Below are 14,898 nucleotides of genomic sequence, written 5' to 3'. Positions count from 1 at the left end.
CTTTTACACTAATATGCAATTTGATAATTATACAATTAGAATTGTACAGTTAATTTTATTATTTTTTTAAATCCTTGTTTGGAGACTTAAATCACCTCTGAATGACGTTTATGCTAACCTCAAGATTCTTTACCACTGTTCTAGAACTATTATAGCTTTTAACCAGGAATGTATATAGTTTATTTAGAGTTATTACTTAGCTGTCTGATTCTACTCTGACTATTTGTATGACAACAAACAAATTACATAATATTTCTAGCCTCAGTTTCCTCATTGGTAAAATGGAGGTGGTAATGTTATTGGGGAGATTGTGCATAAAAGCATTTATCATGGTATATACGCAAAGGGAAGGCCAAGTGAATGTTAGCTCAGATTGTTAACTGATTATTCCCCAATACATGCAAAACACTGGACTGTTTCATGATTAATTTGTATAAAAATAACTCAGAAATTCAAGAAAATTCCTTTAAGTGATCCCAGTATGTGACTATAACTATGTGAGCAATAATTTAAAATACATGTATATTCACCTGAATGCTATACTTTAAGTCATCTTGAAAAGTACACATGTATGCTAACAATTTTACCATTGCTTAAGAACTTTTTAGACTTTACTGATGGAAAACTCTTCCGTAGCAAATTCTGAGCCATATTAAAAAACACAAAAACCTCCGTGTTATTGCTTTTATTTGACTAAAAATTGAGCCCATCCTTGAGGGGTGAGGATGGTCAGATGAGATGTTTTATCTCATCTGAAATAGCCTTGTAAATTATAAAGAGCTATACAAATGTAACCTGCTACAGAGTAGAATATTAAAGAATGTATAACCTCATTGAGAATATTAAAAAAAGTATGCCTCGGGCTCTTCAAGAAATTCTGAAAACCTCCAAGTGTTTTGAGCTCTAGCTACACGATTATGGTATATATATGGTCTCCTAAGTGCCTATGTGGAGGTAGACAACACCCATTTGAGTATGTAAAATTTAGTTGATGAAAAATATTCATTCATACTTTTTTTTTTTTTTGGCGGTACGCGGGCCTCTCACTGTTGTGGCCTCTCCCGTTGCGGAGCACAGGCTCCGGAAGCGCAGGCTTAGCGGCCATGGCTCAGGGCCCAGCCGCTCCGCGGCATGTGGGATCTTCCTGGACCGGGGCACGAACCTGTGTTCCCTGCATCGGCAGGCGGACTCTCAACCACTGTGCCACCAGGGAAGCCCCACTCATACTATTGATTTTGTCACTACTCTGCTTTTAACCATTTCCTGCGGTACCTAACATTATCTCTTATCAACCGATTTTATCCAGGTACATCTCAGACTGCTGAACCACATTCCTCAGTTGGTTTTTCTTACTGTCGCCTCAGGGTTTGGGTCAGAAACGTTGTCGTGGCAAGCCAACTGTGACTTGGGCTGGAGTGCCACAAATGGTTGACTTCATATTACTCATTTCAGAGCTATTTAAATAAAGAGTTGAAGTAGAAATGAAAATTTAAAAAAATATGTTAAGTTTGTAATTTTTGGAGCATGGTGGTGCAAATGAGCTCTGAGCCAAGCAGATCATGGAACACATATTAAGGTGAATGGAAGCTTAGGAAAATGACCTCCAGAATTGGCAGGTAAAGTAACACTTCCAGTTCTGAGGCATGTTTTAACAGACAAGAAAATGTGACTGGGCGGTATAAACATAGTGTGGTTTAAGGTGACGATCAACAGATCATTTGAATAATTGAGAACCTGAAGGAGGACAGGGTTTGATCATATAGAGTTTCCTCATTTGGACAGGTTGATTTCATCTCACAAATCTTTGCTGTTGATCGAGTCCCCTTCAGTTCTTTTACAGAGGTCATTTCAAATCCTTTTGAATTTTTAAAAAAATTTTATAAGTTCAGCACTTCTCTTTTCTATTCTGTCACTTTGTATTAATTATATTTCCTGGCTATCAACTGGATGTGATACTTCTTAATAAAAGCTGACTTATCTCTTCCTCCTAAGTACAGTGATAGACACATCCTAATCAGTGCCTGCTGAGGTACCTTATCAAAACTGGGAAATCAGGGACTGTGGATTAGCAGCTCTGCTAATGTGAAAATAGGAAAAGAGCTAAAACAGCTCATGCCATATTTTCTTTATTAGTACATCTTTAGATATTCATAGGAACCTTAGAAATGTATAGACAATTGTTTGTTCAATATCAAGTTTAAAAAAACAGCAAATAATATTTTGAAAATGGATGAAAATATCATTTTTCCAGGAGAAAATGATCAATATTCTTTAAAGTTTTCCACCAAATAATTAACAGCTTTATTAGCGATATTCCTAGAGCACGCGTGTGTTTGCAATGTAGCTAAATCCATTCGGCAAAGAGAGAGGAGGGAACAGAGTCACAATACCAAAGATGCATTTTGTATATAATGGGATACAAATCAGATGTTATCAAAATACTCAGCTGTAAGGTTTGTCAGTGGCTAAGTTACAGTGGATAAAAGTTATCAAGCATCTTCAATGAAATTGCATGAAATGCTCCTCGGCAATCTACTCTATAACTTATAGTCTTTCAGTAATTTCTTTCTATAACTTGCAAAATGGAAGAATCTCTTGAAAATGCATGCATACTACTTGCCATTGTTTGTTTTGATTCATTTAATGGAATTCTAATTCCAGTATTTTAAGAAACACTATGTACTGTTTTCAGTGTCCGGAAAATATACCTTCGATTTAAAACATTTTTCTTTTAAAAAGGAAGAGGTTGCAATTGAGGATAATAAAATTACAGATATACTAAATCCTTCTTATGCAAAGTCACTTCCGTGCTCTTCACATATGCAGGTTTAATATGTTAGAATTTAAGAATGTTTAAATTAGATTCAAAGAAGACATGTTTTCAAACAGTCTTTCATTTAAACGTTGATTTTTAGATACTTTGTGAACATACCAACTTGGCTTCTAAGTTAGTGTGACATACCTTTTCATAAATATAATTGTTACATTTGAAAAGATCTCTTATTCCACTTGGAGAAAGAGAGGGGAGAAATTAAGACTCTAATAAGACATATATATCAGGGCAGAAGAGTTCAGTTACCAAAGCCCAGGAAGTAACATCACTGCACCCATCAGAGCCAATGCCATAGTTTCAGTTGTTGCTGTACATCCTGCTCCAGTTGTGTCTAAAGTACTACTACCGTCTGTTTGATGGATTTGCTTTACATCACTGAGGTTCATCTCATCTGGCATCCCTGTAGAGGCAAATAAGAAAAAACAGGATGATGGATAACTAGCTCACCATGATACATCTAGAACAGCTCTTAAGCCAAATCATAGACCCCATTGTTTTATTCTTTTTGTGTAGCCTTCACTGTGTGTTTCACCTAACTCTAAAAGATGAATATGACACATACTTCTGCTCTTCTTAAATTGGAAGGTACAGGACCTTGAGTGGGAGTGTTCAGAAACTTTATAAGAACAAAGCAAAGCACTTTCCAGCTTTTTAAAGCACTTGGAATGTTCCTCTAAATGTTATTGAAGTAAAGCAATTTAATTAAAATGACCTGAGGTATAGCATTATTGCTTGTCCCGGAGATGTAACAACTGTAGGAACTGTGTGAAATCTTTTCTTACGAAAATAAAACGATGTAAGGAGAAATAATTAAGTAGGACATTTTTAAGAAATAAAATTTATACAGATCATATTTTGTATTAGGCTAAACTTTGCATAGGATCCTTATTGAAATATATCAAAGAATAATAACAAATATCAAATATTATCTTTTATATACATGCAGAGCTATGGGGATACGGGTATAGTCAATAGATCAAAGAATTTGTTAGTAGGATGGATTGTGGCTTGAAGTTAGGGATGAAGTGTTTGATTAAAGAAAAAAAATGTGCAAAGTTACAGACCAAGATCTAGTCACATCCTGGTTATTACTTCTGTGTGTTGTAAAACCTGACAAACTGAGGAGACCAGTTCTCAAATTATTGGGAATGAAATAGTTATTTTCTTAAAGAAGTTTACCTTACTATGGTATACCTAGGGAATTACTGATTTATCAGTTACTATCTAGTGCCACCAGTGTGTTGAGACTGTAAGACTGTCTGGATTATCCCATGGCATGCCACCATCAGTCACAATTAACAAGTTTAAATTCAGTGTTACCACAGCCACAAATATTGACATCGTAATTACAGTGAGACTGGAAAAACAAAGCTTCATATAAGGAAGAGTCAATATTTATGTAATTAGGTCAATACATATATATAATTCAAAGGTAAACTCTACTGCATTTAGGGATGAGAGCATTAAAACGAAGCTCAGCTCTTCTGATCTGACATATTGATTTTACAGTCTGAGCTCTTGCATTATTATTCATTGTCTGGGTATTTGTTTTGCCCTTCTGTGTCATTAGGCAAGATGAATAAATTAGCAATTCCTTTTTTTTATAGGGACTGGAGTGGAGTGTGAATATTTTAGTCATGGTTTTATACTCCTTGTTATGCTACAGTATAACAAGGAGCTATGCAGACTCTAGGCAATTAAAAATTTTTTTCCAAGATAACTACATAAATTTGAGCTTTAAGGGATTTACTTTTCTTTTTAAAAGCACTGTGAAGAGGTGCCTGGATTGGATTCATGAATAACTTTTCCTTATACCTTCCTGAGCTGGTATTTTCCTCATTCATTCATGAGCCAGGCAATGGTCTGGGTTCAGGGGGTACCATGGTGAGTACAGATATGAAAATAGAAACATGTTAAATCTTCTGCCTGCAAGTCAGGCAGTGCCAGGAGGGATATCCCATCTTCAGTCAGATGCCATTTTAACATCAGAGGTAGAGATTTGATAGTTCTAAGGATGATGGTCCCTTGAGATAAGAATTATATGAAAAGAAAAAAGATCCCTTGAGGAAAGGAATTTAATTAACTAAGTGTGTAAATTGTACCAAAGCTCAACCAAAGACCCATAAAAGAAAAATTGGTTTGGAGATTTCTCACATTAATAAACAAAAATGAAGTAATTTAAAATAACCTTTTCTACGCATAATAGTGACACACAAAGATGACAATAAATTCATATTTCTGCCTTTGGTGGCTTACAGTCTGGCAGGGGAAGACAGATAGCCATGCTATTACAAAAACAAATGTAATATTAAAACTCAGGCACATGCCTGATGGTTGGTGCTATGAAGTGATACAGTCTTATACAAGATGAGGTGTCAATTATATACCGACTGGTTGACAAAGGCAGGACAGAGAGGCGATGACGTCAGTTTGGCAAGGATTAACCCTTTATCAAGGAAGATTGCCAAAATATACCAAAAGTGTTTAAAATGTATACTTACCTAGACCCCAAAGTTCCACTTTAATGGAGAAATTCCATGGGAATAATTTTTAAAATATGCACATATTTATTCACAAAATGTTAATCTGTGCGTTGTTAGTGCCATTAAGTGTCCATTAGTAGAGAACTAGGTTAAGAAAAGTGTATTTACTTATTTTAAAAGATTCAAAAAGTAGATATTGGTACATAAAAATGTTTTAATCTAATTTTATACACATATTTTCATGGTCTTTAAGAATCTGAACTCTGTTAGTCTATGGTTGCCTTTCTTTGAGAGTACGGAATCTGTCATTAATTTCTGTATTCACCTAGTAAGCATTTAGTAATTACTAGGTGAATTAATAAATTGATGAATTTAATCCAGGGCAGAGAATTACAAAACTGTAAAAATACATTTCTCCAATTCAGTTTGATCCCTGCCCCAGTTTTATTGAGATATAATAGATATATCATAGATATATAGCATTATTGCTTGTCCCAGAGATGTAACAACTGTAGGAACTGTGTGGAATATTTTCTTATGAAAATAAAACCATGTAAGGATAAATAATTAAGTAGGACATTTTTAAGAAATAAACTTTATACAGATCATATTTCTCACTTAGCACTTTCAAGTATATAATTCAGTATTAATCACTGTAGTCACCATGCTCTACATTAGCTATCCAAAACTTATTTATCTTATAACTGGAAGTTTGTACCCTATGAACAACATCTCATGTCCCCCCCACATCCCAGTCCTTGGCAGTCACGAATCTACTCTGTTTCTATGAGTTTGGCTTTTTTAAAGTTATACTTATAAGTGATATAATATGGTATTTGTCTTTCTCTGTCTGACTTAGTTCACTTGGCATAATGCCCCCAAACTTCATCTAAGTTGTAGTAAATGGCTGGGTTTTCTTTTTTCTCATGGCTGAATAATATTCTATTGTTTTTATATACAATACATCTTCTTTATTCATTCATTCATTGACAACTGTTAGGCTGTTTCCATATCTTGGCTATTGTGATTAATGCTGCAATGAACATGGGAGTGCAGATATCTCTTCAAGATCCGGTCTTCATTTCTTTTGGGTATATATCCAGATGTGGAATTCCTAGATCATATGGTAATTCCATATTTTAATTTTTTAGGGAAACTTCATACTGTTTTCCATAGTGGCTCTAACAATTTACATTCCCACAAAGAGTGCACAAGGGTTCCCCTTTCTCCACATCCTTGTCAACACTTATCATTTGTCTTTTTTGATAATAGCCATTCTAACAGGTGTGAGGTGATATCTCATTGTTTCTGTTTGTTTGTTTTGGTTTTTTGTTTTTTTTTTGGCCACACAGTGTGGCATGTGGGATCTTAGTTCCCTGATCAGGGATTGAACCCGTGCCCCCTGTAGTGGGAGTCGTAACAACTGGACCACCAGGGAAGTCTCATTGTGGTTTTGATTTGTACTTTCCTGATAATTTGTGCTGTTGAGCATCTTTTCATGTACCTGTTCACCATTTGTATGTATTTGGAAAAGTGTCTATTTAGTTTCTCAAATTCAGTCTCTTTTAATATAAAGGCATAGAATTATATTACAGCAACACCAAGTGTAGAATAAAATATTAGAATTAGATGTGAACTTAGAATTTTCATCTAAGAAGAAAAGTGGTGAATGTAATGGAAAAGATTCAGTATGAGAATATTAACTTACCAAATACTTGTTAAATAAAGTTGCTATGGATCTTGTTATGTTAAATAAAAACTATTACCCTTGGTCATTACTTGCTGGACTTGGATGGTCATTTATACCCAAATCAGTCATATTGGCAGGACATTTAGGAGTCTAATAAATCTGATATGGTTTATATAACAATTTACCAATTTTATTAGTGATTACTCCATTCTTATCTCCCAGGAAATATGATTGATAGTTCCATCCAGGGTACTGAGTCACTTGAATCTTAGATACATCCTGAAAAATGCTGAGTAATTTTCCAGTTTTCCTTGGGGGCTTCCATGTAATCCAATAACAAAAGCAGAGTAATTGTATTTTTGAAGAGAAAAGGTCCATGGTAATCATGAACACCCTAACTGAAGGTGGTCTCTGTGATTATATATTTGACTTTCAGACAGTCTGACTAGTAAATGGGGCTATTTGCATGACAACCTCTTCCATTCTCTACGGGCAAATGTCTGAGATTTATTTACAGTCCCATTGGTCAACGCTTTATAGCCATGAGTAGTCTTCCTTTTTGACAGTTGTGTAAGAATAATGAAGTAATTCTAATTGCTAATAAATTAAACAATGGATTAAAACATTAATGGGAGATTCTGACTATAAACCACAGTTTACTTTAAAGTAGTATGATGTATTAAGATATTTCAGCTCTGGGTAATGTTGGGGATTGTTATTTATTTGTTACTGCATCAAATGAATTATTGGTTATTCTCCAATAATTAATGAAAAATAGATTGTATTTTTCAGGATAGAGTTGGTAGCAGAGAAAATATTGTTTGGATCTTTTTTCAGTTCCTGATGCTATTTTTTTATAACATCTTTATTGGAGTATAATTGCTTTACATTGTTGGTTTCTGCTGTATAACAAAGTGAATCAGCTATACGTATACATATAATCCCATATCACCTCTCTCTTGAGTCTCCCTCTGACCCTCCTTACCCCAACCCTCTAGGTGGTCACAAAGCACAGAGCTGATCTCCCTGTGCTATGTGGCTGCTTCCCACTAGCTATTTTACATTTGGTAGTGTACATAGGTCAATGTCACTCTCTCACTTCATCCCAGCTTACCCTTCCCCATCCCCATGTCCTCAAGTCCATTTTCGACATCTTCATCTTTATTCCTGTCCTGCCCCTAGGTTCTTCAGAAACATTTTTTTTTTTTAGATTCCAGATATATACGGTATTTGTTTTTCTCTTTCTGACTTATTTCACTCTGTGTGACAGACTCTAGGTCCAACCACCTCACTACAAATAACTCAATTTCATTTCTTTTTATGGCTGAGTAATATTCCATTGTATATATGTGCCAAATCTTTATCCATTCATCTGTCGATAGACACTTAGGTTGCTTAGATGTCCTGGCTATTGTAAATAGTGCTGCAATGAACATTGTGGTACATGAGTCTTTTTGAATTATGGTTTTCTCTGGGTATATGCCGAGTAGTGGGATTGCTGAGTCATATGGTAGTTCTATTTTTAGTTTTTTAAGGAACCTCCATACTGTTCTCCATAGTGGCTGTATCAATTGACATTCCTACCCAGTGCAAGAGGATTCCCTTTTCTCCACACCCTCTCCAGAATTTATTGTTTGTAGATTTTTGTTGATGGCCATTCTAACCAGTGTGAGGTGATACCTCATTGTAGTTTTTATTTGCATTTCTCTGATGATCAGTGATGTTGAGCATCCTTTCATGTGTTTGTTGGCATTCTGTATATCTTCTTTGGAGAAATGTCTATTTAGGTCTTCTCCCCATTTTTGGATTGAGTTGTTTGTTTTTTTGATATTGAGCTGCATGAACTGCTTGTAAATTTTGGAGAGTAATCCTTTGCCAGGTGCTTCGTTTGCAAATATTTTCTCCCATTCTGAGGGTTGTCTTTCCATCTTGTTTATGGTTTCCTTTGCTGTGCAAAAGCTTTGAAGTTTTATTAGGTCCCATTTGTTTATTTTTGTTTTTATTACCATTTCTCTAGGAGGTGGGTCAAAAAGGATCTTGCTGTGATTTATGTCAAAGAGTGTTCTTCCTATGTTTTCCTCTAAGAGTTTTATAGTGTCTGGTGTTACATTTAGGTCTTTAATCCATTTTGAGTTTATTTTTGTGTATGGTGTTAGGGAGTGTTCTAATTTCGTTCTTTTACATGTAGCTGTCCAATTTTCCCAGCTCTGCTTATTGAAGAGGCTATCTTTTCTCCATTGTATATTCTTGCCTCCTTTACCAAAGGTAAGTTGACCATATGTCTGTGGGTTTATCTCTGGGCTTCCTATCATTTTCCATTGATCTATATTTCTGTATTTTTGCCAGTACCATACTGTCTTGATTACTGTAGCTTTGTAGTATAGTCTGAAGTTCAGGAACCTGATTCCTCCAGCTCCATTTTTCTTTCTCAAGATTGCTTTGGCTATTTGGGGTCTTTTGTGTTTCTGTACAAATTGTGAAAAATTTTTGTTCTAGTTCTATGAAAAGTGCCATTGGTAGTTTGATAGGGATTGTATTGAATCTGTAGATTGCTTTAGGTAGTAGAGTCATTTTCTCAGTATTGATTGATTCTTCCAATCCAAGAACATGGTATATCTCTCCATCTGTTGGTATCACCTTTAATTTCTTTCATCAGTGTCTTATAGTTTTCTGCATACAGGTCTTTTGTCTCCTTCGGTAGGTTTATCCCTAGGTATTTTATTCTTTCTGCTGCAGTGGTAAATGGGAGTGTTTCCTTAATTTCTCTTTCAGATATTTCATCATCATTGTATAGGAATGCAAGAGATTTCTGTGCATTAACTTTTTATTCTATTACTTTACCAAATTCATTGATTACCTCGAGTAGTTTTCTGGTAGCATCTTAAGATTCTCCATGTATAGTATCATGTCATCTGCAAACAGTGACAGTTTTACTTCTTTTCCAATTTGGATTCCTTTTATTTCCTTTTCTTCTCCAATTGCTGTGGCTAAAACTTCCAAAACTATGTTGAATAATAGTGGTGACAATGGGCAACTTTATCTTGTTCCTGATCTTAGTGTAAATGGTTTCAGTTTTTCACCAGTGAGAGTGATGCTGGTTGTGGGTTTGTCATATATAGCCTTTATTATGTTGAGGTCAGTTCCCCCTGTGCCTACTTTCTGGAGAGCTTTGATCATAAATAGGTGTTGAATTTTGTCAAAAGGTTTTTCTGCATCTATTGAGATGATCATATGGTTTTTATCCTCCAGTTTGTTAATATGGTGTATCACATTGATTGATTTGCGTATACTGAAGAATCCTTGCATTGCTGGGATAAACCCCATTTGATCATGGTGTATGATCCTTTTAATGTGCTGCTGGATTCTGTTTGCTAGTATTTTGTTGAGGAATTTTGCATCTATGTTCTTCAGTGATATTGGTCTATAGTTTTCTTTTTTTGTGACATCTTTGTCTGGTTTTGATATCAGGGTGATGGTGACCTTGTAGAATGAGTTTGGGAGTGTTCCTCATTCTGCTATATTTTGGAAGAGTTTGAGAAGGATAGGTGTTAGCTCTTCTCTAAATGTTTGATGGAATTCGCCTGTGAAGCATCTGGGTCTGGGCTTTTGTTTGTCCGATGATTTTTAGTCACAGTTTCAATTTCAGGGCTTGTGATTAGTCTGTTTATATTTTCTATTTCTTCCTGGTTCAGTCTTGGAAGGTTGTGCTTTTCTAAGAATTTGTCCATTTCTTCAAGGTTGTCCATTTTATTGGCATATAGTTGCTTGTAGTAATCTCTCATGATCCTTTGTATTTCTGCAGTGTCAGTTGTTACTTCTCCTTTTTCATTTCTTTTTTATTTATTTATTTTTTTGTGGTACGTGGGCCTCTCCCATTGCGGAGCACAGGCTCCGGACGCACAGGCTCAGCGGCCATGGCTCACAGGCCCAGCCGCTCCGTGGCATGTGCGATCTTCCCGGACCGGGGCACGAACCCGTGTCCCCTGCATTGGCAGGCGGACTCTCAACCACTGCGCCACCAGGGAAGCCCTCCTTTTTCATTTCTAATTCCATTGATTTGAGTCTTCTCTCTTTTTCTTGATGAGTCTGGCTAATGGTTTATCAATTTTTTTTTATCTTCTCAGAGAATGAGTTTTTAGTTTTATCGATCTTTGCTGTTGTTTCCTTAATTTCTTTTTCATCTGATTTTTATGATTTATTTCCTTCTGCTAACATTGGGGTTTTTTTGTTCTTCTTTCTCTAATTGCTTTAGGTGTAAGGTTAGGTTGTTTATTTGAGATTTTTCTTGTTTCTTGAGGTAGGATTGTATTGCTATAAACTTCCCTCTTAGAACTGTTTTGCTGCTTTTGGTTTTGGGTTGTCATGTTTTCATTGTCATTTGTTTCTAGGTAGTTTTTGATTTCCTCTTTGATTTCTTCAATGATCTCTTGGTTATTTAGTAGTGTATTGTTTAGCCTCCATGTGTTTGTATTTTTTACAGTTTTTTTGTTTTTTTTTTTACTGTAATTGATATCAAGCCTCATAACGTTGTGGTCAGAAAAGAAACTTGTTACGATTTCAGTTTTCTTAAATTAACCAAGGCTTGATTTGTGACCCAAGATATAGTCTATCCTGGAGATTGTTCCATGAGCACTGTTATTTTTGGATGGAATGTCCTATAAATATTATTTAAGTCCATCATCTTTAGTGTGTCATTTAAAGCTTGTGTTCCCTTATTTATGTTCATTTTGGATGATTTGTCCATTGGTGAGTTGGGGTGTTAAAGTCCCCTACTATGATTGTGTTACTATTTCCCCTTTTATGGCTGTTAGCATTTGCCTCATGTATTGAGGTACTTGTATGTTGGGTGCATAAATATTTACAATTGTTATCTCTTCTTGGATTGATCCCTTGATCATCATGTAGTGTCCTTCTTTGTCTCTTGTAATAGTCTTTATTTTAAAGTCTATTCTGTCTGATATGAGAATTGCTACTCCATCTTTCTTCTGATTTCCATTTGCATGGAATATCTTTTTCCATCCCCTCACTTTCAGTCTGTATATGTCCCTAGGTCTGAAGTGCATCTCTTGTAGACAGCATACATATGGGTCTTGTTTTTGTATCCATTCAGTGATCCTGTGTCTTTTGGTTGGAGTATTTAATCCATTTACATTTAAGTTAGTTATCAATATGTATGTTCCTCTTACCATTTTCTTAATTGTTTTGGGTTTCTTATTGTAGGTCTTTCCTTCTCTTATGTTTCCTTCCTAGAGAGGTTCTGTTAGGCTTTTTTGTAAAGCTGGTTTGGTGGTGCTGAATTCTCTTAGCTTTTACTTGCCTGTAAAGATTTTAATTCCTCTGTCGAATCTGAATGAGATCCTTGCTGGGTAGACTAATGTTGGTTGCAGGTTTTTCCCTTTCATCACTTTAAATATGTCCTGCTACTCCTTTCTTGCTTTCAGAGTTTCTGCTGAAAGATCAGATGTTAACCTTACGGGGGTTCCCTTGTATGTTATTTGTTGCTTTTCCCTTGCTGCTTTTAATGTTTTTTCTTTGTATTTAATTTTTGATAGTTTGATTAATATGTGTCTTGGCATGTTTCTCCTTGGATTTATCCTGTATGGAACTCTCTGTGCTTCCTGGACTTGACTGACTCTTTCCTTTCTCATATTAGGGAAGTTTTCCACTATAATATCTTCAAACAATTTCCCAGTCCCTTTCTTTTTCTCTTCTTCTTCTGGAACCTCTATAATTCGAATGTTGGTGTGTTTAATGTTGTCCCATGGGTCTCAGAAACTATCTTAAATTCTTCTCATTCTTTTTTCTTTATTCTGGTCTGCTGTAGTTTTTTCCACTATTTTATCTTCCAGGTCACTTATCCGTTCTTCTACCTCAGCTATTCTATTTACCCTTCTAGAGAATTTCAAATTTCATTTATCGTGTTGCTCATCACTGTCTGTTTGCTCTTTAGTTCTTCTATATCCTTGTTAGATGTTTCTTGTATTTTCTCCATTCTATTTCCAAGATTTTGGATCATCTTTACTATCATTACTCTGAATTCTTTTTCAGGTAGACTGCCTATTTCCTCTCCATTTGTTTGTTCTGGTGGGTTTTTACCTTGCTCCTTCATCTGCTGTGTATTTCTCTGTCTTCTCATTTTTCTTAACTTACTGTGTTTGGGGTCTCCTTTTCACAGGCTGCAGGTTTGTAGTTCTCATTGTTTTTGGTGTCTGCCCACAGTGGGTATGGTTGGTTCAGTGGGTTGTGTAGGTTTCCTGGTGGTGGGGACTAGTGCCTGTGATCCTATGGATGAAGCTGTATCTTGTCTTTCTGGTGGGCAAGACTACATCCGGTGGTGTGCTTTGGGGTGTTTGTGAACTTCTTATGATTTTAGGCAGCCTCTCTGCTAATAGGTGGGGTTGTTTCCCTGTCTTGATACTTGTTTGCATGGGGTGTCCAGTATTGGAGCTTGCTAGTTGTTGAGTTGAGCTGGATCTTAGCCTTGAGATGGAGATCTGTGTGAGAGCTCTCGCTGACTGATATTACGTGGGGCCGGGAAGTCTCTGGTGGACCAATGTCCTGAACTCGGCTTTCCCACCTCAGAGGCTCAGGCCTGACACCCCGCCAGAGCACCAAGACCCTATCAGCCACACGGCCAGGTATGTGGGGAGTTTCTTGCCTTTTGAGAATTCTGAGGCCTTCTGCCAGTGTTCAGTAGGTGTTCTGTAGGAGTTGTTCCACATGTAGATGTATTTTTGATGTATTCGTGAGGAGGAAGGTGATCTCCACTTCTTACTCCTCCGCCTTTTTTTTTTTTGCGGTACACGGGCCTCTCACTGTTGTGGCCTCTCGTGTTGTGGAGCACAGGCTCCAGACGCACAGGCTCAGTGGCCATGGCTCACGGGCTTAGCCGCTCCGTGACATGTGGTATCTTCCCGGACCGGGGCACGAACCCGTGTCCCCTGCATTGGCAGGCGGACTCAACCACTGCACCACCAGGGAAGCCTTCCTCCGCCATTTTGAAGGTCCTCTTCCCCTGATGTTATTTTGTATTCCATAATGATCATCCAGAACTTTTTCCTCAGTTTGTTTTATTGATTTTTGAAAACTTTAGAAAGGAAACATACATCTCATATGAAAAAAAGCCCAATTATTTTAAGCTATTTTATAATATTACTATTGTGGGTTTTTTAAACGATTATTGTGAAATTTCTTCTAGAAATAATTTTTCAATAGAAAGTTTAAAATGCCATTCTTTGTGCAATTGGTAATAAAAACCAAATAATAAAAGTAAGTCTATTAAATATACTAGTTCTCATTTATATACTACAGACCTTAGTTATAAGAATTTACAGGTATTGGAACTTATAATTAATGCTTCTGAAAATTATTTTTAAAGAGTGTAAGACTTATCAAATATTCCTAGTTAATCAGAAAATATTTGTAGTTCCTCAGTTAGTAATAATATGGGGTTAAACACTACTAAAAATTAAGATAATAAAATATCTATACCTAGACACATAGTAGTAATAGTCAATGGTATCAAAAATAGGAAGATTTTAAAGCACTCAGAGAAAGGACAGGTTCCTTTGAACAGAACAAAATACCTGTATTGCATTAATTTTCAAGAGCAATAATAGAAGTTTAAATTTTTTTCTAATTATGAAAGAATATACAATTCTATAAAGAGTTAAACTATATGGAAGAAATAAAGGTAAAAGTAAAGGTATTTTAACAAAAAGTATATTTATTACTCCCCAAACAATTCTAAAATCATTGTTAAAGAATATATGTAAAAATATAAGAAAATAAGCACAAATAAAGGAGTGGGATGAACGTTATAATAGTGTTCAAAATAATTGGCAAACATCTTGATTACTGTATATAAGTGTGTTGGTTAAGTAAACAACAAC

General features: G+C 35.8%; 1 protein-coding gene across 1 annotated transcript in view; it reads right to left on the bottom strand.

Moving 5' to 3' along the window:
* Positions 1-2,914: 2,914 nt before the first annotated feature.
* Positions 2,915-14,898, bottom strand: part of GPC5 (glypican 5) — a 1,374,959-nt gene continuing 1,362,975 nt past the window's right edge. Inside the window, exon 8 of the mRNA XM_032610694.1 lies at positions 2,915-3,233. Coding sequence (XP_032466585.1) covers positions 3,076-3,233 — 158 coding nt within the window. The 3' untranslated portion in view covers positions 2,915-3,075. The remainder of the gene's footprint in view (positions 3,234-14,898) is intronic.

Source organism: Phocoena sinus, chromosome 18 (assembly GCF_008692025.1).
Source record: "Phocoena sinus isolate mPhoSin1 chromosome 18, mPhoSin1.pri, whole genome shotgun sequence".
NCBI lineage: Eukaryota > Metazoa > Chordata > Mammalia > Artiodactyla > Phocoenidae > Phocoena > Phocoena sinus.
This window is presented reverse-complemented; position numbering and strand designations above follow the sequence as displayed.